Source organism: Tympanuchus pallidicinctus, unplaced genomic scaffold, assembly GCF_026119805.1.
Source record: "Tympanuchus pallidicinctus isolate F22 unplaced genomic scaffold, pur_lepc_1.0 scaffold1, whole genome shotgun sequence".
NCBI lineage: Eukaryota > Metazoa > Chordata > Aves > Galliformes > Phasianidae > Tympanuchus > Tympanuchus pallidicinctus.
Genome location: NW_026294618.1, coordinates 105,424,830 through 105,452,370, shown reverse-complemented (window position 1 = coordinate 105,452,370; position 27,541 = coordinate 105,424,830). Strand labels below are relative to the sequence as shown.

Below are 27,541 nucleotides of genomic sequence, written 5' to 3'. Positions count from 1 at the left end.
GGAGGCTTTGAGGTCCCCTGCAATACAAGCCATTCTGTGATCCTATGGTTCCATGGTTCTAATAATCGTTTTATTTCTCTGTGACCTCCCGAGCCTATGTGAATCACCATCTTTGCAGATAATTGCAAATCAACTGTATTTTTTTCTGAAAACGTGTTGCTGTTGGGCTGGCGTCGAGTTGAGCTTTTAAAGCAAGAGGTGGAGATGCAGTTGTTTCATTAACAATGAGCAGCTTGATCCTGCTAAAGTTGAAAGAGCCATGAAAAAATACCCAGATTTTCTGCATTCCGCTTCTTCAACTTGATTTCAGTCTGTCTGGTTGCCTAGTCATGGATGAATTTCAAACTTTTGATTGAAATATGGACAGTATGTGATTTAATCAGTACTTGTTTTATCTGCAATGCTCCGTTTGAACTCTTTGTAGCATGCTGTATCTTGGCATGTTAAGACATGCTTCGAATTTGCCATCTGGTTTTGGAACTGAGTACCTGTTTCTTTTACGGTTGCACTCCGTATTCCTCGGGGGGTCTGTTTGTTTGCTTTACAATTTTTTGATTCGGGATTCTGCTAAGGACACAGCTCTCCTCTGTCCCACCCAGGGAAGCAGCACAAGGGCAGCAAAGAGCTGTGCACAGCCCGATGTGCTAACCTCAAAACCTTTTGAAGTTTGGTTCGGATCTGTGTCCAAAAGTTGGGATGCTTTCCTGAAACTCATCCAAACATATCTGAGACTCTTTGGGTTAGGAATTGGGTTGAAACCCATGAGGATAGGCACTTTTTATTTTTCAATCCCCCGTCCAGGATTTCTGCACTTACATTTTTTTATACAAAGACCGGATTCCAGTGAAAATCATAACTCCTGGGGAACTTGGTACTTCTGCTGCTCTCAGAAGGACTGAAGATGGCCAGATGTGTGCAGTCACTGCGGATGGGGGCAGAGGATGAAGTTATCCTGTTTTTTCCCCAGGCAATACGTGGCACCTAAGGCGTGGGATGCAGAGATACTCCCAACATGAGTCACCATCTCTTCTCTAGAGCCCCGCACCGAGCCTTGCTGATATATGAGCCCGCAGGACCCAAACGCTGGCCTTGCCAGCATAAATTTAGGGTTGCTTGGCTGCTGATTTACGTTGCCCGGAGCTTGCCCGCTCCTGCCCGGCGCGCCGACCTGCCTGGGGGCTTTAATAAGGTCCTGTGCTATATACCCTATAAATTACCGCCCAAAAGCTTTGATACAGCGCACTGATTGAGGAGGCAGAGCATCTGAATCCCAACCTTCCCAATAGGGCCTCGCTTGTTTTTTACCCCTTCAGCCTCAGTTCATCAAAAAGGCAGGAAAAGCCTCCGCGAGCACCGCCCGCCTGCTCCTTATTCCCCTCCTAATGAATGTGGAAATATCTATGGCAAGGGGAATTTATGGATGAAGGAATTCCAGTTACCATCATTTCATCTCTGCTGTAATAAGGCGGTCTGCGGCTGACAGCCTTGTAAAATACTTTTGGGACACAAAGCCGTGAAAAACTCCTGGGAAACAGTCTTCTGGGGCGAGCCTTCGCTTCCATCCAGAGGGAGAAAACAGCTTTTTAACATCCATAAGATGTTTATAACATAGAGCAGCTCCTGTTTCTTTACAGGCCTCTTCTCTAAGCCAAACGAAGGCAAACCAAATACTTTATTGAGTGGGCTCTGATGACCGCTTCTTTTTTTTTTTTTAAATGAGCGGATCTGTTTAAGGAAAAAAGAAGGAAAAAAAAAAAAAGTATATGAAAAACACAAACGAACTTCAGATGGCGAGTTTAACCTCCAGTGGTCTCATAGATTAAAAAACATTAAATCTTTTTATCTAAATTCTAATAAAAATCATGTCTGCCATGGTTTTAGTGACTGCTTCCAACTACACTTAAAAGCTTATTATTTTCAGGCCAGGTAATGTGCACTGTAAAACTTAATATAAATATGTACATGTATATTTATTTTTTAAACCGTTAGATTAATTCACACTTTCTATGAAAATATACACTAAGTATTTGTGCCTGTCACAATTTTGCCTGGAAAACACTTTGCATTTAAAACAAGTTGGTGTTTTTCAGACGGAGGAGAGAATTTTCTTGGCTTATCATGTTTGTTGCTCGTTTGTTTTATGGCGCTTGCCTCCCTTTGCCCACTGTTATCAGTATTCCATGTTTTAACGTGTTAGCTGAGAAAAATACGTGGTTGTTGTTTTGTTTTTTTAAATCATCTAAAACTAATAAAGTATGGGACGGAGCGAGGCAGCTTGGCTGTCTTCAAGCAGAAGCGTCCCCAGGCACGATGCTGTGCTGTTGATTTCACTGGCTGGAAACGCCAACCAAACCCTCTGCATCCAAAGGAAAACACACACATTCCCCAATAAAGGGAAGTTCTGAAGGTTTTAGGGGAAATCACTGCAGACCCTGGCAAAACCGAGATGGGCACAACTTGCTGGATGAGTTGACTGTTAAAGAAATGAAACTTTCAAGTGACCACAACTATTCATTAATTTGGATTGGATTCAGATAGCAAGGAGGGGAAAACTAGGAAGGCAAATTCAAATTGTTAGGGTTCTTTCTGGTTTTTGTTCTGTTTTTTTTGTTTTTTTTTCTTGGGGGGTGGGGATATTTTTTTGAAATATGTTGAAATATGTTTTGACATATGAATGATCTTCATTCATTTTTGGTGCAATAAGATATTTGATCCAAACTTCAGCACTGCTGCCCACGTCTACCCCTTATTTTTTTCTTCCAAAGGAAACCCAAAGCTGAGTATTTCACTTTTCGTTCATCCAAAATAACTTGGGATGTGCCTGAGGTTTCATTTGTTGTTGTTCTGATTTGTTCACTCAGCTGAAGATTAGTTTATTCCTGTGGCTTTGTGGCATGTGGTCTTGGAGCACAGAAGGGAGGGGTGATGGAAGAGCAGGCTGCAGAGGCTGTGTCCTTCAGGAACTGCCAGGGGGCAAGCTCGGTGGGATCCTAACACCTTTGTGTGGGGAAGAGAATCATAGAAACATAGAAACATTAAGGATGGAAAAGACATGTGAGATTATCTAGTCCAACCATTGGAAGTCCATTATCCCCAAACTTCTTACCTTGTCAACCACTGCTGTCATTGCCTTGAAAGGAGATGCTGGGTTGGCTTGACAGGATCCAGTTTTGATGAATTTCTAGCATTTGGCTTTAATTAATCAGTTGCTTTACAACTGAATGGACAGGCCCAATTGCTGGAATTAGAATTGTTCCCACCCTACTTAAAATGATGAGTTTTTAATGGCCTTAGCCCTGTTGGACAGGGAATTTGCTGTGTTTCCGCCTGCTTCACACATCTGCATAGTCATGCTTCCTATTTCTTTCCATGGAATCTACAACAGATGCAAAGAGCACAGTGGCTCTATTTGATAGAGCAAATTCTCAGTTACAGGGCACTATTTTTCGACACAGTCACTACCATTAGCTGTGTGTTTTTACCAGCAATGAACAGGAATCTATGTGCCAGGCCTGTGAAAATCTGCACCAGCTGAGGAAACCCACTGTTCTACAGCTGCTATGACAGTGTAATTGCCAGGAAAATATTGCCCATGCAGTTCATCTTTCAGTGTCCCAAACAGATGGAAGCCCAAAGACACAAAATCCAAACAATATGGTGGGTGTCATAGGACAGTCCAGCTAAGACTGACAATGTGCTCCGTGGTCTTCAAATTGGTGTGAGGCCTGTCATTACCATGTTACAAGAGAAAGGTTGTCTTTTCTGTTGGCCTAATCGTTTCCACATGGAGGAATTCAGTGACACAATTTTGCTTCATCTGCACTTCCATGTCAGGCACTATTCTGTCAGAGTGCCTGTCTGCTGCCAGCTGTCACACAGCAACAAAATGGAATGGGGTATTGGTGGGAAGGTTCAGCCTGTTCTGCTATCCCACCAACATCCACTTCTGTTGTCACGGGGCAACATAATAAAATAGGAGGCATTACTTTTGGAGCAACCATCTCATTTTGTACATTGTGAGATTTCCCTTGAACATTGCTTACATGCACTGGACCCCTTTTTGCAAGTGTCTGCTAGCTAAAATCAGTGCAATGAAGGATGGCAACGGACTGCGCAAGGCACCAAGCTGTGTTTGAATTCTGCTGGTCAGACATAAGCGATCCAGACTGTTTTATTTTTGAAAATACAACATCAGGTCTGTACTGCCATTCAGTATCACATACTTTGCTGATAACTCTGAAGGTGTCCTGACATCCCCTGGAACACCCGGTGTTGTTAACACAAAATGCTCTGTGTCCCTGAGGGTTGGTAGCTCTCAGGAGCCAAGTGAGACACAGGGTGTTCCAGCTCCTCCAAAATGCTCTTGGCTGTAGCAAGCCCATCTCCAGGCCCTGATTCAGGCCATTCTGTGTCTTTTTTGTGGCACAAAAAGTGAATGGGAATCGTGAAAAACTTAATAGAATGGGATGAAACAACCGGATGATGTCCAGATGCACTCTCCATTTTGGACACCAGTATTTCCCTTGTAAACGTTACTATTCAAGCAAGCCAACAACTTTTGCCCTCGGTATAATCATTTTGCTCCAGAAATAATGGGGAGGGGGGGGGAAGTTCTGGCTCTCCATCCTAAGAGCAGCTAACCAACACTTTACATCAAAGCCCTTTCATTCCCCGGCAGGAGGAGTTATAAATGGGCCTCGGTGCAAGCGGCACGGCTCCTGCCTGAGGACCGAGTGTTAGAAGTACCTCATGCTTTCATATGCCACAACATTAATATCAACCGTCCTGGAAGTTAAAAGAATATTTATACACGTACGCATCACATTAATAATGCATCAATTGACTGCTCTTATATTTAGAAACTAATATATTAAAACAAATTACCAAGTGACAAAACTTTCTTGACAGGGGATGAAATATATTGGCCTGCTTTATTGTATGTTCTATATATTATTAGAAATCGAGTAAATTCTTCCCATACTGCGACTTTTTAAAATAAAGTCTTCGTGTCTGATTCTCATTTGTGCTCCAGGCTATGTATGCTTCCCTGCAAAGTGGCAGTAGGGCAGATAAGAACGAAGTCTTTCAGAGCTGAAGGCCTTAAATCTCCCTATTTGGGATGTACTTGATTGGAGAAAATAACCTTTCGCCCAGTGTGTAGCTGTGCCGGGGTGGACGTATCGAGCACAGATTTCGGGGACTCGATACTAGAATTCTGGAAGGTCTTTAGAGTAATCCTTTAATCTGTTTACTGTTAGATACACGAGAAAATGCTTATTTACAAGAGTAAACATCTACTTCCATTTCAAATAGGGGCTTAATCTGTTTAGGGAAAGGCTTGAGAGGAAATAATTCAAACTACTTTAAAGATTAAGGTTATCTTTTTTTTTTTCTTTTTTTTTTTTTTTTCCTTCAAAGGAGTTTGCGGGCAACCTTCAGGGGAAGGCGTGTTCATTCAGTCTGAAAGCGCTGTAAATGCTCCATCATTCGACCCTGTAGCAGTGAGGCTCAATGTGAGGCTGGCCAATTTCGGCCTGTTTTGCAGTGATTTTAACCCCGTGATATTATATTTCGTTTTTACTTCTGTCTTTCTGTAATTAGGGCATTCTGCAGCGAGCGTTAGGGATGCTTTGGAATGGTTTAGTGATTACGTGCTTGGTTTTCTTTTAAGTCTTAATTCAAATACACTTTTGATTAAAACCATCCATCCTACCAGCCCCTCCTAGCAATGAGCATCGATTGATTTCCACGCAGCACCTTCTCACGAGGACAGAACAAATCGACTCCCATTTGCTGCAGACGCACCACCCTGCTGAAAGCAGTCGTGTCTTTTAATGTTATACCCACATTTCTGTCTGAATTAGTAACCCTGGAGGTGGAGGAAGTGCTCTCCCATCTCTTGGCTAGCCCCTTGCTTCGGAGTGGTACTCAACCCCACAGCAGGTCTCATAGAATCATTAAGGTTGGAAAAGACCACTAAAATCCAACCATCCACCCGTCGTAGTTCTTCAGAGGGGAAATCACCTCGTTTCAGTCAAAACCTCTCATGTTTTATGAGAAAGCAGAGCATACAGTTGTTGGCACATCCTTGGTATAAAAAGAGACATCCCAAATAACTCCTCTTGTGAACCCATGTGCTGATGTCAGCAGTTTGCAGCTCTGCTGTGCACAGATGGATTCACCAGGTGTGGTGGTTCAAACATTTTGATGGGTGAAATTTTCCGGGCAATCATAAACCAAAAAGAACCCAATCGGTTTGATCTCCAATCTTAAAAAAAAGGGTTGACTTTCCTATTTCTTTTTCTTCAGGGGAGGTGAGATTGGCATGGTTGGCACCAAGAAGTACATAAACCATTCATTAAAGAACGCTGTGATTTGTTTGATCGATTTCTTTATAGACATGGCCATGTTTTATTAGGAGAGCTGAAGCTCATTTGATTCCTGCTGTGAGCATTTACTTCCTCTTTTCCCCCAGAAAACAAGGCCATCAGTCCATGGTAATGCTCTAAGGGCCCTATAGTCATGCGGAGCTCAGGTGAGCATGACTTGCTTCCCAATTCCCACATTTCTTCAAGGCTGCACAGTGCCAGAGAACGACTCCCAGCGTGTTTACTTTCCCATGAAACTTGGATCCAGTAATCCTGTGGTTTTCATTATTTTATTCCTGTTTTTGTTACAGTATGCCTGTAACAAGAGGCAGCAATTGGAATCCCAAAGGAACAGCTTGGCTCGGTGTTGGGTGGGTTTACCTGCTCCTTAAGAACAAGTGATGCAGCCAGCAAGGTGAAAGCTAATTTCTTTGTAACTAAGGTTTAATTGAAAATAATTATTGCACTGTTAAGGAAGCAATGCCCTCCATTATTTATTTACAACTTGCACATTAAAATGCTTAACTGGAGCTCAACCCTATTAAAACAATCTGCAGCATCAGCGTATTACTCCCTCTACAATTAGCCTCATAAGAGAGGCTGAAAGGATCCTCCTTACTTTTTTTTTAAACACAGACTGTCCCCAAAGTCACACAAAGTCAGTGTTGGCTCTCCTTGCAGGCAGTGAGAGGGGATGTCATTCACACTCATTCGTGGCACTGAGGGACATGGTCAATGGGCATGGTAGGGCAGGGTTGGTGGTTGGACTTGGTGATTCTTCATGATTCTGTGAGTCTACGATTGTTTCATTCTATGATTTCACAATTCTATCATTCTCTGACTCTAGGATTCTATGACCTGGGCCTAAAATCAGAGCAGAGCAGCAAAGTGCTATTTAAACACGCAAAATATGGAATATTCGCATGTAAGCGTGTAGGGTGCCAAGTTTCATTTTGGTTTTGGAGGCCAATAAGAGCAATTACAAGGTGTGTGGTATTGTGGAACCCATCCAGGATTTTTTCCAAGAGGGACTGTGGATGCTTTTTTAAGACATGACCCTGCCCTGTGATTTCTTACCCACCCACCCGTACAGCAAAGTGCTCCATCTCTGCATGGTGCCAACAATGGCACAGGTACAGAACTCTCAAAATACGCAGGGAAAGTGGTTCTGGTTTCTGCTCCCTGCATCAGAAAACAAGAGATGAGTTCCTTGTAGGAGTGTGAAATGCAGTGCTGTTGAGTGAGGATGCTCCAATGCTTCCATCTCAACACATGCCTGCTCCTGGTGGGTTCTGCTCTCTAAGAGCTCATCGTGGTGCCATCTGGTCTGCATTTTGGGGACAAACCCCCTGCTTTCCCGTGCAGTCTCCGCTAGATGGCTGCGCTCACTGCGCGGTCAACATGGAGCTGCACACTGGAGCACAGTGGGCAGCGACTGCTCCCTGAGTGCTGAGGCACAGAAGTCAAGCACTCTACAGGATGGCCAAACGAAGACTGGGGATTTAATTCCCCATGCCCTCAAGACTGTAGACAACAGCCCGATCCCAGCCCTGCCCGCACACCGAGGGCTAAGCTGGAGCTTCAAACCTCTCTGTCTCCAAAGTGTTTATTCAGCAGCGGCTGCGGCACAGGAAACCTGCGCTTGGTCCACTTGGGCTTTTCCCAAAAGTTTGACAAAGTGTATTTGTGGCCTTGCATTAGTGGAAGAATTAATCACGCCTGACAGGCCAAGTGCAGCCCCGGTGCGAAAGGGCAGCGCTCCAGCGAGGCCAGCAGCTCCTGCCAGCTCTGCCCTCATGTATCTGAAGCCATTCTTCTCAAACACTGATTTATTTTTTAGGACTTGCTTTGGGTGCGTCCCTTGGGCAGGTTTTCATTTTTTAATGTGACTGGCAGGGTCAAGTGACAGAAATGCAGAAATGATTTTTTTTATTTTTTTTTCTGGTGACAGAAAGTGGAGAAAGGAAGCCTTTGTCAGCACGGAGCTGCCACTCTTTTTGGGTGACACCTTTCTCACCAGGCTGCCAGAGAGGGTGAAAATGGCAGTGATTTGTTTGGTAACTCCTTACGGACATGCTTCTAGTTTCATCAGGCAGCTTTAATTATAACCCGAGTTTATAACCCTAGGTTAGCCCTCAGCTTTACATAGCCCAGGTCATTATGCTGGGAAAAAAAAAAAAACAACGTTCTATTTGCAGCAAGAGCTGCTGAATTACTTGAAACTTGTTTTTTTCTTTTTGGCTATTTGGTCAAGGCTTAACAGCATATGTGCTATGCTGCTAAGGCTCACTTTGGTGATGGGAAGGTGACCTCGTGCTTGGCATGCTGAGTTTCCCAGTGGATGTGTAGGATTGCTGTGGGGAGCTGGCATTGGGGTGGCCTAAAGAACTCATCCTCCTGGCCCAGCTCTGGGCTGTCCCTGAAATAAAACCTACTCCAGAAAGAAGAAAAACCATCTTTCCTTCTGGGACTGGGACTCTGCTCATGCGCTGGGCACCCATAAAAGCAAGAGAAAACATGCACCGAGCTCTCTCTTTTTAAATGTCCTCCCTTTAAACACGACTTCCCTTCCCAAACGTCTGTTAAACCCACCTCCCTGCCTTTTTTCATCATGCTCCCAGTCCCTTCTTTCTCCAGAAATAAATCTGAATGTCTCTTGAACTCATTTATACTGCTCGGTTGCCTTCCCCGGACTAACTTGTTCCATATGGCCGTTGCGCTTTGCGTGGAGCAGTTCTGCCTGGGTTCCCTTATTTACTTCCAAGATTCTTAATTTTATGAACAATTTCCTAACAATCAGATCAATTAGAAAGTGGAAAAGTCCTCCAAGGGAAGTGGTAGGATCCCTGTCATTGGTATAATGCAAATTTAGGCCAGACAAAGCAATTCCGACCGTCCTCTGCGGAACAATCCACCGCTGGCAGCGCGGCTGGGTTGGCTGATCTAATAAGGCAGATATTTTCCATCTTTGCATTCCTCGGGCCTGATCCTGTGCCCGGTGACACCAGTGGCAGCATTCCCTTCTGCTTTGCTCCCCACACGCTGCCACTTCCAGCACGAGGGCCGCATGACGCAGGATTACGCCGGGTAATCGGGCTCCCTAGAACACTCATAGCTGCCTCTTCTTCTCTATTCTGTCTTTTTTATTATTCTGAGTAATGCCTGACACATGCTTATTTCATGCCTCATACCAACATATTTCAACGAAAGGCAAACATAAAGAATGAAACCAATACAGCTTTAATGGATCAAATACCATTCTACTAAAAACCGCAATTTTCGAATCAAGGTTTTTATTGAAACAGACTTTCTTTCAGAGCAAAGCATCCTACTGAAACCCCACGGTTTTTCAAAGTCATGTCCAGCAGTCGCTTTTATTTTCCCATCTCAAACAGGTAATTTTCCAATCAGGTCTATTATACCAAATCAATTTACATATACCAAAAATACATAATTACAAGAATTAGCTCAAGCCAGTGCAATTTTTAATCCTTCGCCTGTTAACACAAACCACATATATCTGCAAGTGGGAATTCCTCTGGATACCAGTGGAAATGTACTCCAAACAATGCATTCTTATTCAAATTCTTATCCATTTTAATCAAAAAATTCTTGCATTATCCACAACCAGTATCTTGCAGTATCAAGCCAGCTCATTTCATTTTGTTGAAGTCAGACCACTTTTCCTATCTCGCTGGAATTAATACAGCGTGTATTGGATGTGACGCCTAATGACTTGGGTACAATAACACCAGCAAGCTATTTTCAGTGTGCGTATCACCAACAGCTGGATTGCTGCTATGCACCAAACCAAGGCATGTTTTATTGAAAGCAGGAGGCAATCGCCCCTTCATGTTGCAGACTTGCACGTGCAGTTGCATCTTGCACAAGACCGTAACTTTGTAAGTATTCTTGGCCACATCAGTATGGGAATCTCATTCAGGACCATCCCCAGAAATGGCTGGGAGCTTTGCTCCCAGAGCCCCACCTGCTTGGAGCCCACACGGTGAGGTTGGATCCCTTCCACTCCGGAGATGGGCTTGTTGACAGGCTCTAGATCTGCTCTGGGCTTTCCCTAGCTTGGCCAGAAGACAGCCTCTCCTTGGAGCTGCTCGCTGCTCTGGCTGCAGCTTCGTGAATGAGCTGAACTCGCTGTTGAAGAAGTCTTACAAAGTGGCAATGAAGCTGTGCTCTCTGCAGATCTGTGCTTCACAACGCGTCCCCTCAGCTGCATACCTTTCTGTGCTTAGAGCTGGAGTTCAAACATCACTTCCCATGACACTACACATCTCACTTAATGCTATTAGCCACTCAACACTCAACGTTTAGTCTTGCATTTAGTGCTGAACACATCACCAGGACTGTCCTAGCTGGTGTGGGCTGGGGCACCCCAAGCTCTGTCCCCATTGCTGTTTCCCATGGTGGCCTGTCCCCAGGCTCAGCAGCGCTCCACTATTTCAGCAAAATAAGATGCAAACTTTCTTCTAGATGCTCTATAATTTTATTTTATTAAAACGTTTGCAAGCAGAGAGAGAGAGAGGGTTTTTTGCACCATCCCAAACGGGTGCCAATAAAATCTTTATACCCTACCACAGGCTCAGGTACCACGCTTTTCCAAAGGAAAACATATTATGCAGAGAAATTATTTTCTTACAGAGAATACATTAGAGAAAGGATATAAAACTTTATTGTCGCTATATTTCCTACCCCCTACTTCAGAAAGCCAACTTTCTCAAGCGCTACATGCCGAGGAAGGGAGGAAGGAGGGAAATAAGGCATTAGTCAGATGGGGGAATGTCTGAGAGTGCTTCAAATAATGTTGCTTGAAAGCAATAGCACAGTTTTAAGACCCGGCGCCTTAGGAACGGAGGTGGATGGGTGAGTTTTGTTAACTCCTGATTTTCTGCTTGCATTTTCTGTTGTTATTGTTTTAATTCCAGAGTGTTCAGAGCCATGTGAAACGAGCTGGTCCTTTACCGTCACTGCTTTCAGGTCGCTGCGTTTTTAGACACAAGGGTTGACCCACGGTTTGAAAGGAGCTGGGTAGCTCTGCCAAAGCCAGGAGGTTGCTGCAGATCAAAACTAGTCAACATTCTCCTCCGTTTTTCTAGTTTTTATGGGGAAAATTTGTGTACATCCATACATTAGCCAAAGAAAGGTTGCGCAGCGGCTTCCGTTCACTTCTTCACACAAAGCTTTAATATTTGATAATGTTACTTAATAAAATCTGTTACAAGGTTCTTAAATAACTCTTTATGACCCTTTTATGATTTATGTCACGACGCATAACCTCGGGTGTATATGTTTTATGTTATTACAGATGTGTAAACTGATATTAATTGTACACATTTTCCCCTGAAGTATAGGAACTTATTTTTTTTTCTCCTTTTCCCTTGGCTATATAACTAGACATATAATAATTTCTACAGAAGGTAAAGCCGGCACATACAGTAAAAAATGGATGAAAAATGTTTGCGCAGCTCTGCCTTTCATTTTAAATGAATATAAATGTTCGTCTATGTCATAAATTTAAGCTGCAAGTAAATTACTGCCAAGTTCTGAGCCCATCTCATGTTAGAATCCTGGAGTAAAATAGAAAACATTTGTTGAATCAGTCTGCTGAAAGCAGCAAGGAAATGATGTAATGTTTGTGAAATATGCAGTTTTGATAAAATCCAATTAGCACTCAGGGCTGCTCGCTTGCAGGCGTGCGGTGCTGCAGCATCACCTCCCTGCCCAGGAAACGCTCCGCATCCCGCAGCTTCACCAGGTTTCCTGGTACTTTAGCAAACGGGTGAGAAACCCACAGTGCAAATCTGTGCTTCCAAGTGAAAATCCGTTTTCTGAACCTGAAGGATTTTCCAGCCCGAGATCTGGCTCTGCAGATGATAACCCCAGCTGAGGAATGGCAGCATCAAAAAGAAGGGAAATAAAACCGAGATACCTTTCTCTTCAAATGTGATTTACAAAACATTTCAGCATCTGGAACAAGGGACATTAGTTTTGATTATTTCCTTATGATATTTATTCAATTTGTTATACTTAAACTACTATTGTTTTCTATTCTATCTCTCCCTCACTCTGTTCTTCTCTTTCATCCCCATATTTCTGTTCATTTGTCAAGAGCAGCTAAAGAAAAAAGAGTCAGCAGCATGAAAAAAAATCACAGCATGTCATCAACGTGGCCTTTTTTGTTTTATGGCATTAAATGAACTGCCTGCACAGGCAGAAAAGAAGAAAGCAAGTACTTGAAGTCTGCCATTATAACCACCAAAAGCAAGGCACGAAAGCAAGCCAGTAGTCATAAGCTTGGGTAGTGCGTTTATCTGAACCTCTGCAAATGGTGGTGTAATGCCAATGAAAGATACACATGTGCAGCAAGGACAAGGGAAAATGGTTTCAAACTATCAGAGGGGGGATTTCAACAGGATGTAAGGAAGAAGTTTTTACCATAAGGGCAGTGAGGCAGTGGCACAGGTTGCACAGACAGGTGGTGGTGCCCCATCATTGGGCATTGGGCGCATCTCTGGGTGCTCACCAAGAGGCAATGGCAGCAGGGACAACTCACGACCATGGATTTCCTCGTCACGCTGGAACAATAATGGATTTTTGGGCTCCCTATCAAAGAAGAAGAAAACAAACTGGCATACATTGAACCCCAACTTTAGGGGGAAAAACATAAGAACCAGAGTGTGTTACATTGGAGCAGCCTGAAACATCTTCTTTGATTCAAATCTGAAGCACTTTGTTTTGCTTTGCTGAGTCATTTAACTCTTTTGTTCCAACTTTCGTCTTTTAATGTAGGTCAGTTTTGAAGTAAACAAATGCTATTTGGAATCAAAAGACTTAAAGCTTTTGCTTGGAAAATGTCAAATATTTTAGCAAGTCGAAAGTGAAATGTTTTGACGTTTTCAGGGGAAAAAAGTAAAAGGAAAATCCTTGCTTTTTTCTGGATGAAATCAATAGCTGAATTTGACCTGAATGTGTGAAGTTTGTAGTTTCTTCTAATACTGAGTTTTTAAAATGTGGAGACCTCGTGGCTCTGCAGCAACCTGAAAGGAGGCTGTGTGAGGCAGGGTCGGCCTCTGCTCTCAGGGAATTAGTGATAGGATGAGAGGGGATGGCCTCACGTTGTGCCAGGGGAGGTTCGGGTTGGCTGCTAGGAACAATTCCTTCTCCAGAAGTGATTCTGCACTGACACAGCTGCCCAGGGAGCAGTGAGGTCACCTGGAGGAGTCCCAGAGCCGTGGGATGTGGCACTGAGGGACGTGGGCAGCGGGCACGGCTGGGATTGGACTGGATGATTGTGGTGATCTTTACCAGTCTTAACAATTCTAATATAGGACATCTTGACTACAGTTCACCTCAAATCCCCGTGTGTTGCGTGTCCTGAGCACGTAGAGTTCATTCTCAGCCGAGGCTGAGACATGGAATACAGGAACTCCATGGAGGAAATCTCTGCTGCAAAGAAGCACTGCAATCATTGCCTGCTAAGTCATGCATCACCCAGCACAGGTGCTTTGGCCAGCTGCAGGAGCACTCTGGAGGGCTTCCAGCAATGCAGAAGTGCCATTCCCCAGCTCCCAGCCCTTCAGAAAGTTTACTGTGGAAACTGATCCTTTCTTAAAAGTGCTTCTTTGTGGCGGTGTCACCTCAGACAGGGCTGGGTAAAAGAATTACCTGCTGCTTGCCTGGCCCACGCATTGTCTTCTGAGCATGAACTAATGGGGTAACCTAACCCCAGCCAGATAAAAAGCGCACGTCTGTGCTAACATTTGTCATGAGCATTTCCCATGAAGCTGCCGGGTGTTGGCTTTAAGGGCCTTTTAGCACATTATCAGGATATCTGGCCCCTTCCAGGTGCTGAGTGCCTCCTCAGGTCTAGCTCGCCCTGCTCGCCAGCTGAGAACAGGCAAGAACTTTAATTATCTCCAACATCACTAGGCCAGCGCTGCCCCTTCAAGTTAATTAACACAGGCGTTAATTACATGCTGGTAGGAAATAGAAAGCAGGGAAGTGCTTCAGCATTGCACTCTGACAGGTGTTGGGTGCTGTAGCCCGTGCTCATGAATTTTTCCACATTTCTCAACATGCTCTGATATTTTGGTTTCACCAAGGGAGGTCAGTAAGTATTAATTGTGCCAGCTGAGGCTCACGCTGGTGGCAATTATAGCAATCTGTATCTACAATGATGATACATACAGAGGTCTAACCCAGTGCTTGTTAGTTCGGTTGGCAATCACTCCTACCGATAGTAGCAGCACCCAGCTGCAGAGGAATCAGCCTCATGGGACCTGTCTTCTCTGGAGCCTGCAAGGCTTAGATCAATGTACTTGTTCTGTCCAGCATCAGGTTCCCCCGCAGATTAAATGCATTCTTCTCTGAGAAGTCATCTACGGCTGCAAATGTCTAGCACAAAACAGCGTATCAGTTTTATTAAGCAGGATGAGAGGCAATTTAATAGCGTGGTTTAATTCAGTAGAATCCATCCAGCTTAAGTATTTTTCCATCTTCTACTCAACCTGTTTTATGATTTATCAATTACCTACTTCACATATATCATGGCTTTAAGTTTTTCACTCTGTAAATCATATTCCTGGATGAAAAAACTTAGTTTTTATGCTATTGAAAAAAAAAATAAGGTTGTCTGTCTGTATAAGAATCATAATACTTTCTGCAAAATATTCAAGTGATCATTTCCAATGGATGCAATTCTGCAACGAGACAGAAGATTTGCAGGATGTTCAAGAGGTTACAGTGACCTTTCGAGGATAAACTGCATTAAGCATTAATCTTTCATACAAATAAAGCTGTTTTCTATCAATAGAAAGTTCTTTTCTTCCTGCCATTCACAACCAGAGATGCGCTGCCCTGAACACAGAGGACGTCGATCCATCTTCTCTGCTACAATTCCAAAATCAATTCCATCGCCCCGTAGCGCTCCTTGAGCCTTCGCTGGCTTCAGCAGAGCTGCGAGCACTGGGGCAGTTTGTGATCAGATGACTTTCCATTGACTCTGGGAGGTTTGAGGGTGTCTCTCCCGGCGTCTCATTCTGTAAGCACTTACTGAAATGCTGCCTGAAAAAACAAACACGAAGCTTAAATCACTCTTCCAAGTCCCGGGGGGATATTCCCATTCACTCCAACGGGCACCGGCCCAGGCTCTCGCTGTGCAGAGCGTGGTAACTTCATTGCAATAGGCCCTGCGAAGGCTTTGCCAAATTAAAATTAAAATTTTGTAATTCTTCTAGTTTAATTGTCCATTGTATCTGATCCTGAGCGATTCCTTCAGACTTTCGGAAATAATCAGACCACTGGGTGAAATTCTGGCTTCACCGAGGTCAATGGCAGAAGCTTCCATGGACTTAACGAGGCCACAGGCTCTCCCCACGTCTGCCGTGATGTTATTTATGTTGTGGTTCAATGAGCAGTTGTCTAATGCAGATGCGTAAATGACTCCTAATGAGATCAAGATCCCCACGGTGGTTGGGGTTGGACAAAAATACGGTCTTGGCTGCCTGCGCTCAAGGACAGCGGGTTTAGGAGGAAGATACAGAGCGAATATGAGTGGCCTATGCACTACCTGCTGGCAGAAATTTGGCTCCCGTTGCCCTGTCCCGATGAAGCTTCCACGTCACTGATGGATCCACAGATAATCTACGGAGACTGAAGGTTAATTGATGGAGATTGATGACTAAGGGTTCAGGCTGGAGCACAACCCATTGAAAATGGGTTTGATTCAAGGCTTTGAAACTGAAAGCAAACCTTTCTGAAAAACAAAATCCCCCATTAGAGTTGATAATGTGAAAAATGTTCGTCTCGCCCCCAGAAACGTACTTTCTTTCCACGTTAAGGAAGTGAAACACAAAACGTGATAAAGAGCACTGGAGGACTTCTTCTCTGCCAGAAACCGGTTGGTTGCAAATGCCTTCAAATGAAAACAACTCAGAAATTTCAAAAACGTTTGCAAAAAGACATTTTCACTTTTCAACCAACTCTGTTATTGATTTTCCAGGCTGAATAAGGAATGCTTGTTGAATTTTATGGAAACTGATAGTGGGACTATATGAAACTGGCCATAAAAGATAACAGATTTTGTTTTAAAGTCAGATAAAAGTTATAGTCCCGTGTTATTTGGCATATGAATTTCCTATGATACCAATAAAAATGTTAGTTATAAAGCATTTCCTGAGGAATGGTTGTAACCCCAAATGATCATGGTTATTTGCTGAGGAAAATAGGTTTTATTCTGAACAATAAACCTATGCAGATTTATTAACCTGGGAAGCACACAGCCATTCCGTGTACCAATCCGGTTCGAGCTGATGGAATTAATAACACTGATATAATGAAAAATATCTTTTACACTCCAAAACCATTGCCTGCATAATGTCACACATAAAAGAGTTTACTTAACAGCCCTTTAGCTCTATTTTCCCATTCTTTGCAGAAGTCTTCATTCACAATGGATTGGTTCTATTTAAATGGTGATATTTGCTATGTATCGTGTTACTGCAGCTCAATTCCCCGCAGATGAATGAAAGCCGAGCATGAACTAACAAGAAAAATACTCCAAAGATGAAAATTTGAAACAACCAAAAATGCCTTTCGTGCTTTGAAGGTGATAGCAAGTGAAAGTGATGGCTGTGCTTCAGCTGGAGTTCACAGCAGAGATTTCGCTCGTAAGTAGCCCAGACCCCCTGGAACTGCACCACAGGAAACAAGTGGGAAGGATGCTAAACAGAGAGCTGAGTGGTGCTTGTTTTGCCTTCTCTGCAGCCACTGCCTGCTTCCTCGAGGTTTGGATTGGGATGGGGATGAGCACTTTGTGCCCCTGTGGTGGGCGTCGGGATGTGGAGCATGAGGAGCTGGTGGGCGCCCCGGTGGGGATTGGCATTTTTTTTTCCTCATTCCTTTGTAAAGTATCCTCTGAGACCACGGCTCCATCAGACAGACCGATGACACCCAAATCCATGCGCCTCCCCACTGTCCCAGCCAGGCAGCTCTGCAGCAGCAGGCGTTCCTTCTGCCAGGGAAAACAACTGGAGAGCCTCCGGCCTCCCCTCCCTCACCATTACAGACACACCTGGCACAACGATGCTTTTGTAAATGGGAGGGAGAGGGTTAAAGGAGGAATTTGGGTTTTGTACAAATCAGCACATTCTACTTTTATAAATGCACATATCTATATATAGAGAGAGGGGTGAATGTTCCAGAGAAATGTCGTGTTTTTATCAAGCAGAACCCAAGTCTACAGGCTGGACATTAAGCCAAACAGCATGTTTGCAGGTAATTAGTGTTTATAATCAGTTTGTAAAGCTAAAGTGACTCCAGATCGCAATGTGCTCAAGGAAAAAAAAGAAAAAAGAAAATGAAGAGAAGATTTTTTTTTTCTTTGCCTATGCATGCAAATGCCAAATTAACATCTGCATACAATATATGCGTTGGTCAGACCAAAAATATTGTTGTGGTTATGGCCAATTCACTTAAAAGCCTATATGTTTAAAACCTCACATTAGTATGGATGAAATGTTTTCTGTTCCTTTAACTTTTTTAGGGCTTTTTTTTTTTTTTTTTAAGTTAAAGTTTCACATTAATGGTACTTATAAACCACAGCTGTTTCAGTGTACTATATAACAATAGTGTTTTGTATCTGAGCAAGTTTGGAAATCTTCATGCTTACTCAATTGTTCCAAAACCAAAAGCAACCCCACTTGTTCCTTGAAATGGAAGAGATATCTGTAGTGTTTGCAAAACAATTAGATTCCTGACAACTTTTCATAAGGATGATGTTTTGCTATTGCTTTGGAGATGAGATGAATTTCACTCTCGGAGCCAGATGAGATTTGACAGCGTTAGCTTTGGGACATGATTCTGTCATTGCTGCAGTGAGGGGGAGGCTGAGCTGCTGCTTGCCATGCCCCCAAAACCGCTGCTGGGATACAGGTGTGATGGGCAAAGCTTGACAGATACAATGGATAAGTGCCCAGAGGTAATGGTGTGGAGGAGCAGAACCTTCATCCTGGTCTACTTGCCAGGTTAGGTGGAGCCCTGGTCAGTCTGACATGGTGGGGGGCAACAAGCCCATGGCAGGAGGTGGGAACTGGATGACCTTTAAGGTCCCCTCTGACCCAAGACATTCTACTATTCTATGACTTTACTGTGGGTCCAGAACCCCCTTTTTTTGCAAGCTTCCCCTGCCGCACCAAATCCTCTGGCAGATAGAGTGTACATCCAAATTCACGATGCGAGGATTGACCTCCAAGAGCCTGGTTTTGTTTGACCGAGGGCTGGGAGCAGCACTTTGCCCTCCAGAGTTGTTTCCATGAAGCTGCTTGCTCTCCTAGACCTGTCTCTCTGGATCCATGGCCACGTTGGTGGCAGTGACGGCGGCGATGTTCCTGATGGAGGCTGTTTGTTTCTCTCCTCTGAGCAGATCATGGAGAGCTGTGCTGGTTGTTGTTTTATTTTTCCTCCTCAGCACATTTAATCTCTTTCTTCGAGCCTCCGGTTTTCCGGGAGAGGTTTTGAAGTGGCCTCATTTGTAATCTGACCTCTCTTCATGTCATATTTGCGTCATCGGCTCTGGGGGCCGTGCTAGGATGCTGACAAGTATTTCTAGCTTTAAAATATAACTCTTTGGCAACCCAAAGAAGAAAAAAAAAAAGACAAATACCCCACTGACTTTGGAGTGTTTCTGCAGAAAAAGGAGAGGGCTCGTGGCACAATGCAACAGCGACCAAGAGTGTCCCAAGACCCTGCCCTGCTTTATTCCCAGCGGTTACTGCGAGCCCAATAGCAGGACTGGCTGGCTGGATATCCCTATGGCAAAAGGAATGAGGACAAAGTGCTGGGGTAGAGTAGGGAAAACGCAGAATGCTCTGAAAAAATGCATTTTTGCTGTTTTCCCATTAGATGGGGCTACGTCAGAAACCATCAGCAACACCTGGTGTTAGAGCTGGTGCTCATGCAAAGAGAAAAGAGATGCATCTTCACGGATTCAGTGGAGCTACATAGATTTCTGCAATCATAACATCTGAAAAAAGAGGGGAAAAAAATGCACTTACGTAGATTTAGAAGTAATCTCTATTAATCCCCCAATTCTTCAAGATGTTCTTCAAGAGTTTTGGGTTTTACGTGCATGTCAGCATCTACAAGGTTGAAACCAAAGGATATTCCAGCCAGCCCCAAAATGAAAAACCTAAATACGAAATATTAAAAACAGATCTGCTGTAAAGAAGAACTTTGACATCGCCACAAATCTGAAGAAGAAAGGGAAAACTCTGGCACTGAAATTCAGGATGACATCACTTTCTGAGAACCTGCTGCCAAAACAGTGCTATCTCTGGGAAAGCTTCAGTGAAAGCTTTTGTCATCTCTGCCAGGTTAATATAGCTTTGAGATAAAAAGCATTTTCTTATTTATTCTGCAGGATGGGGGGGCAAGGCAGGGGGGTACGTTTTCCCCTGGGAAATATTACATTCAGATATGTAATATCCATTCCAGCAGCAGAAGACTTACCATCTTTGAGCAAGTCATTGATCTTCCTTCCCCAACGTGTTCCAAAACCCATTGACACACAATGCTTCTGAAAGAAGCCTGGAAACCACAGTGCTCCTTGGTGGCTGTGTAACGCTATACTCGGGGCTCAGCAATTTATTTCTTATTTATTTATTTATTTTGCCTCAATTTATCATCACCAGCTCTCTGCAAATTGTCAAGAGGATCCCCTGTCAGAACCCTGACACCACCACTCTCCTTTTGTTTTTCTCCTGTGTCCATCAGTTCAATGGGAGGGGTTCCAAAGAGATGCAATGAAATGCAAAAGGGAGGAAATCAGCTTTGCTCTGTGCTGCCCGCAGTGCGCAGAGCTCGCTTGCTTGCTTTTGTTTCCCCTTCCCAGCAGCAGGGACAGCAGGTAGCTCCTTCCCTCTAAAGCTCCAGGTCATAAACATCTCTCAGCACTTTCAGGAAATAAAAGCCTTGCACTGGTGGGGCGGATGCCTTGGATACCAAGCAAGTGACATAAATATTGCAGCAGTATGAGGTGTCGATGCTAGTAGGGGGCTGTAGGAAGAGAATTACAGCTGCGTGGATTATCACAGGCACCTCTGGGACTGCATGGGTAGAACGTGTGGGGTTGCATGGATAACACCTCTGGGACTGCATAGGTAGCATATTGGGACTGCCCAGAGAGCATCTCTGGGACTCTCCAGGTAACAGCTCTAAGAACACCTAGATAACTTATCTAGGACTCCCCATATGCCTCCTTTGGGTATGATCCCCAGATAACACCTCTGGGACTTCCAGATAGCACTCCTTGGTATGCAGCAGTGGGTGCTGCTGCACGCCCCAACATCCAGCTGCAGAGGAACACCAGGTTTGCCTGGGTAAGCAATGCAAACAGCAGGGCTGGGGACACAGCCCTGGGCGTTTAAGGAAATAGCTGAGGGGGCTGCAAAGCTTTGGATGGAAAAGCCATCCAAGGTTTGTGTCCAACAGAAATCCGTCATCAAAAATTGCACTTTGGGAACACAGCGCTAGGGATGCCAAAGGTGGATTGTCCAAAGCAAGGTAGAAATCCTGCTTGCTGTGGAAGGGAGCAGCATGCACAGGCAGGGTTTGAAACCAGAGCTGAGAAGGAAAGGGGCTGCATGAGGAAGGGCTGAGCAGTGGGGTCAGGTCCCGGAGCCAGCAGGGAGAGAGCAGACCACAGCCCATCCTGGCTATCAGCACCTTTAGCAACACTTGTCTGAGGCACGTCCAGGTTTCATCACCTTCCATGGCCGCGTTCTCTCCCTGCCAGATATATTTGCTGTTAATTAAGACAATTGGAAAGAGACCAGATGACTGCCAGAGCAGATGCAGTGGGATAGCTCCCAGCATGGAAGGCAACTCCTGCAACATGTCATTCCCTTCGTTCAGGTCTCTTCTTGAGCACCCATTTAGGTTTGGATCGCTACCGGGCATCCTGCTCCCCCAGGTCCCTCCAGCCTCATCGGGATGAGTGCCCAAATGGCTGCCTGGGAGGAAACACTATGAAGTGCCTGAGCAATCTGGGAATCAGTGTCCCATTTGCAAAAACAACTTATGCAATTGTGGGAAAGTTTATAAATTTGCAGCTGATGGTTTGGTTTGTAACTTTTGCTGAGAGCCAGGCGGAGCGGGGCGCGTATTCTGAGTGTCCTTCTGCATACGCTCCTGTAGGAGGACGGGGATCCGGTTACAGAGACCTCAAAACATTTGAACAAGTTGGAGTTGGATGATTGTATATAGGCTGTTCTCAAACATAACCAACATTTACTGAAAGCTGACCTTGCGTGAGAGCCGGCGCTTTGACCAGCGGGGTCTCCAGTGGCGCTGCTCAAGCAGGTGTTGGTGACCCTGCAGAATGAGTTACGGATGGGGACGTGCCTGCAGCGCCCTGCAATCAGGACTGTTGGGGGAAGGTGAGCAGCAAAGCCGTGGTGAGGTCAGAACTGGAAAACACCCATCCTGGAAATCTGTACCCTGAACGTGTGCCCCGTCCTCGTGAGCACGGCGGTGACATGGTGCATGGCACTGAGCAAGTGGGAGCAGCCACGATCTGTGCTCGTGCCAAACACCTGCAACCCCTTTCCAACAGCACCACTCACTTCAGTTTTACATCTTTATGTTTCTTAGTGTGTCACAAAGAAAATAAACACATGCTCCACCGTTGAGTCTCCTAGCATGAGATCCATAACGTTCCTCATTCTGCTCCACGCTCCCCAAAGAAACAGAGCTAAGGATAGATGGCTCAGGTAGGGCTGATGGAAACAGTTTGGAGCTAATCTTTTTCATCAGAAAATGTCACCTCATCAAAATTGACACGTTCAAAGGGATGGTATCGATTTTGACAAAATCTTCAGTGGAAAATTGTCAGAACGGATTGTTTCCACCCTCTTGCTTTGTCGCCATAAATTCAGAAAGTTCCGCTCTGATCAAGTTCAATTTTCTCTGGGCTGTGTCAGCCTGCCCGCTGCAGAGAGGAATTTGCTGTGAGCCCGGATGGCAGCGATCAGTGCAGCACTGCCCATTTTGCTTTGGGATGTGCCTGGGGCTTTTGCTCCCAGCGTTTCTCTGCCGTGGAGGGGAACCATCCAGGTGCGTGGGGCACACAGTGATACTCCTGGGAGCTCTCTGCTGGCCCCAAGATGCAGAGCAGCACATTCCTGTCAGCAGCCCTCCTCCCAGGAATCCCAGCACCCACTGTTCCCATCACCCCTGCAGTTCACCTCTCACCACCCATGGCCACATCAGCCCCATTTTCCTCCAGATGAAGCTGGGAGCCGTGCAACAGCAGCTTTCCCACCATCCACTCATGTACTCAGAGCAGGGTTTGAGCCCCAAACCCCCTGGACATGCCCGGCTCCAATAAATCTTGAGAGCGACAATAATTATTATCAGTGCCATTTTCAACATGAGCAAAACAATCTATTCTCCTTATTCTCTCGGAACGGAGCGATCCTCTCCAGCTGGAGCTGATTTTCCTCTCTCTTCACACCGCTTTTTTTTTGCTCCTTGCTGCTTTCAGCCTTCAGAAAGCTCTTGTTGTGGCAAATTTCACCCCCAGTAATATGTTGTCCCTTAGGTTTCTAACTGAATTTCCAATGGGTGATGTCCACAGCACCTGCTTCTACCGGTGCCATGGCAGTGGTGGCCACAGACTGGTGCTGGGCACAGGGTTGGAACCCCCTCTCTTCCAGCAAGAAAACACAAGGCAGCCACTGGTTTTCACTCTAAATCCATGCCAAAAAACAGACTGCATGGGTTTGGTAGGATGGCAAGCATTGCCTGCGCATCTGTCTGTTCCCTGCCTAGGAAAGTGAATGCTTCCTCACAGCTCAAAAATACTCCTTTTATGTATTTGCAGAACAATAGGGTCTCCCTCTGGTGGCAAATCCAGCCCGAGTTGTGCTGACATGGCAGCGGGTGTGTGGGACAGCCAGCTGGCACAGGGACTCTCTGGGTTTTCATCAATGTTGGGTAGTGCTGGGCTGGGATCCCTGCACCCATCCCAAAAGGATGCTCAGCCCCCGAGCTTCGTCTCTGGTTCTGTCAGAGGGTGGAGATGAGGGGCACCAGGTGTTGGGAACGGGGGTGGGAAGAGTGCTGGGGATGTAAAGGGCTCCTTCGGCCTTCCAGAGCTATGGAGACAGGGCACAGTTTCCCCTCTTCCCTGTGCGATGAGTTTGATCTTTAAGGGTTCTGCCTATTGATTTTTCCAGTCTGCCACATGCTCAAATGCAGATTTAAACAGACATATCCAGACTAGAGAGAGTTAGCACCTGTGCTAGGTGACTATTAGCAGCACTTTCGCCCTTCCCCTCCCCTGCTTCATACCGTGGCTGGAAGCTTCATAGCAACAGAGGCAAAACCAAATTTTGCCACCCTGAGGCTGAAGGCAAAGCGGCTTCCCGGGGTGGGATGCCGAGCTTGGCATGGTTCTGCCTTCCTCCCACAAAGACACCCTCTCTGCAGAAAGCCGGGTGTGTGTTCTCCTGCCAGGATATTTCCTCCCTGCCCCAGCGGAGGACCTTCCCCTTCTGCAGACAATGAAGGGCCCCACGCCAATGGCAGCGGCTGGAGGAGCCGGGGAACACAAAAGCCCAGCAGAACCAGACGAACGGGGGTTTAGGGGGACACGCACCCCGGTGTGTGGGCTGCCCCATAGCATCCATTGTCACCCCCACTTGTCACCTGCCACTCATGCTGCAACCGGGGGAAAAATGCCATGGTGGTCACTCTTTTTTTTTTTTTTTTTTTTTTTTAATTATTATTATTTATTTATTAAGGTTTGTTATTATAAAAATATATCACAAAAAGTTGTGGCTTATTTGTCCATTTACACTCTGGCTGCTGGTTCCTTTCCGGGGCTGGGACAGAGCCTGGGATGCGGCCGGCGGTCCTCGGGGGACAGTGGGGAGAGAGGAAAACTGAAAGCGAGGGGGGAAAACAAAACAAAAAAAAAGCAGAAAGACACAATAAAGAAGGAAGGCTGAGTCTCTTCTGCCACCCCTTCGCGATCCGATGGAGGCAACGTGTCCCCATGAGTGTCCCCACCGCTTCCCCCGGTGCAGGGATTGCCGTGGGAGGATATCACCGCTCCCCGGTCTCCTCGTCCCTCGGAGGCGTCGGCACTCGGGTGACAGCTGGCTGGCACTTCGGGATCCAGTCACGGTTTGTAGGTGTGTGTTCCAAGCGAGTGTGCCCGGTGCGCGGCTCTAGGAGGAGGAGGCTGGGATCGAGAGTCCGTGGATGGGGCTGAGAGGATCCGGGGATTTCCCCACGGGGCTGCCGGGTTTTCTGTCCGTGACTGCGGGAGGAGGAGAGGGGAAAAAAAAAAGAAAGATAACAACAGGGCGCTGGGTGGGCAACCTCCAAACCTCCCGGGGACGCGGGGAAGGAAGATCCCGTCGAGTCCCCCAAGCAGTAGGGACCGTGATGGTGACAAAATCCCCTTTTGCCAAATGAAGGGAAAGAAGGGAAGGGGAAAAGGGCAGGGGTGGGGGGGTCTGCAGCCCGTGGCGGCTGTAGCAGAGCTGTGGCACAGCACCGGGTGCGGGTCGGACTCCGCGTATCCCCCGCGTATTCCCCGCACGGGGCAGGGGGTGCGAAACGTCCCGTCACTGCTGTGCTGAGCAAAGAACCGGGGAGAATTTCTAGCTTAACAACGGCCCCGAAGTAGGAAAAGGTCTGAACCCGACAAACGATACACCCGGCTGATTTTTTCTCTCTTTCCTCCTTCTTTTTTCCCTGCCCTCTCCCCCCATCCTCACCACCCCCCGTCCGCCCGCAGCACCGAGGAGATCCCCGCACCCGCAGCGAGAGCCGCCGAGCCCGGAGCAGCGCGGCCCGGAGCACCGCCGGTACCGGGTTGGGCCAGAGAGCCGAGCTCTGAGAGGGGAAAAGGGAAAGAATATAGAAAACAACCATAATAAAATGAAAGAAAGTTGGTGGGCCTTTCGGCAGATACAGCTTAAGGACTGCCAGGTCAGAGAATTCAACCTCCAAGTCTCTTAAAATGTGGGGAGAATAAGCCGAAAAATATATTAAAAGCACGCTTCGTTCGTTTCCTTTCCCTTCCTTTCCTATTTGTTTTCCCGTTCCTTCATTCCTTCTTTCTCTTTTTCTTTTTCCTTCCCCTTCCCCTTTCTCTCTTTTTCTTTTTTCCTTTCCTTTCTTTCTCCGCTTTCTCTTTCCCTATTGTTTTGCTTTCTAAACAAAAAAATACGTTTACAACTACCCGTTTTCACCCATTGATATTCGCAATAACTCGTCCCCGAGACGGCCGATGTTTTAACTCGCAGCAGGTTGCCGGAGTTGGATAGAAACGGTAAAAGGTCAGCTACATATATGTATATATATATTATAAGAAAAATAGAATAAAGAGAAGGACTAATAAGCGGGAAATGGATTGCAAATGTGAAAAATATTAGAAAGTCTAATGCCACGAAAAAGGAGAAAGATATCGACGGGGCATTTTATATCCAGAACAGATGAGTTAGGATTTCTTAAACGAAACCACCTATCGGGCAAATAAATCTTTCAGAACTGAACCGAAATCATTCACGGCAGATAAAAGAATCGTCCCAATTAGCGGTAAACGCGTTCAAATCAAACCCGCGTTCTGCAGACGGAGTTTATCTTTAAATCCCGCCCGAGGCGGAGAGCGGGGCCCCGGCAATCGAGATTAAGATTTAATGATCCCCGATTCTTGCGCTCTGCCTTTCTCCGAGCTGCATTCAATCGGAAGGGCTCCGGGAAAATGGTTTCCAGCCCGGCGGTGCGCGGCGGGTGCCATCAGGGCACAGAGGGGTACGGGGATCCCACCGCCCCGTCGGGTCCAGTCGCTTCCCTCCACCTCCCTTTGCCCCCAGACCCCCGGTTCCCGCTCACCTTCCCTGCCGGGCTGCTTGAAGGCCATGGCGCTGGCCAGATCGCCTCCGTGCACCGTCACACCGGGGCCGTGGTGGCCCTGCGGCTGCCAGGGGTGTCCCGGGGGGATGTAGCCGCCAGGCGCGCCGTAGACGCCGTGCTGGTTACCGGGGGGATAGGCGCAGGCCGGGAGAAAGCTGCCCACGGAGGAGAGTCCCGGGGCGGGCTGGGCACAAACACGCGTGTCGGAGACGCGTGGCAGCCCTGACGGTTGCCCCCGGCCCCTCCGCCCCTTACCTGCGGGTATTTGATGTCCCCTTCCACCGCGGCTTTGTCGGCCTGGGCGGAAGGGAAGGCAGTCCTGTTCACGCCGGGCCAGTCTTCCATTTTGGGGGGGTAGGCAGAGCTCTCCGTACCACCCAAAGCTCCTGAGCAGGACAGAGCCGCGGAGCCGTCAGGATCAACTCTCGGCCGTCGGGGCTTTTCCCGACGGAAAAAACCCCGAGGGCAGAAACGCTGTCCCGGTGACTTTCTGTACCCACCCGTCTGCTCCACGAAGGTGCGGATGCCCAGGATGTTGGTGACAGAGTGAGCCGAGGGCCAGGAGCGGGGCAGCCCGACGTGGGCCGCGGGGACGGGCCCGGGATGAGCGCTCATCTTGGCTGCCGGCGGGGCCATGGGGCCGGGGTACGGGTACTGGTAAAGGGGGTTGTAGGGCAGGGCGGGCTGCGGGGGGGGGCTGCTTGCCGCCGTCGTAAGGGCCGCCGGGCTGCGAGAGGCTGCCGATTTTGTTCCTCAGGATCCTGCTGATGGAGCTGACCGACGGCACGTTGTACTTGTCGCAGACGCCGTCGGCCAGCAGCCGGTCGCGGATCTCCCAGGCGAAGATGCCGGGATCGCCCTGCTTGTAGTCGCGGATGTGTTTGACCACGTTGGGGGTGGTGACACGCGGCTTGCTGCCTCCGATGGCTCCGGGCAGGATGGAGCCGGTCTCGTTGTAGCGGGCCAGGATCTTGCTGACGCAGCCGTGCGAGACCCGCAGCTGGCGGCTGATGTCGCACGGGCGGATGCCGAGCTGGGCCAGCTCCACGATCCGCAGGCGGATGGCGTTAGGCAGCGGCCGCCCGTTCACGAAGACACCACCCAGCTGGTTCACCTCCCCGTACGTGTGCTCTGCCGGGCCGCGACGGGCCGGGCGGGGAGAGCGTCAGTGCCCGGGGAGGAGAGAATGGATGGGGAGGGAAAATGGGGACGGGGAAAGGAAGGGAAAGGAA

General features: G+C 46.8%; 1 protein-coding gene across 1 annotated transcript; it reads right to left on the bottom strand.

The window, feature by feature from the left end:
* Window positions 1-24,474: 24,474 nt before the first annotated feature.
* PAX1 (paired box 1) lies at window positions 24,475-27,444 on the bottom strand (the record flags this gene model as incomplete). The annotated part of the gene is given in 5 exon segments (XM_052678287.1): window positions 24,475-24,705; window positions 26,289-26,493; window positions 26,565-26,695; window positions 26,810-27,005; window positions 27,007-27,444. Coding segments are annotated over 5 exon segments (1,062 nt in total), but the record flags the coding sequence as incomplete, so codon positions are not given.
* Window positions 27,445-27,541: the final 97 nt, after the last annotated feature.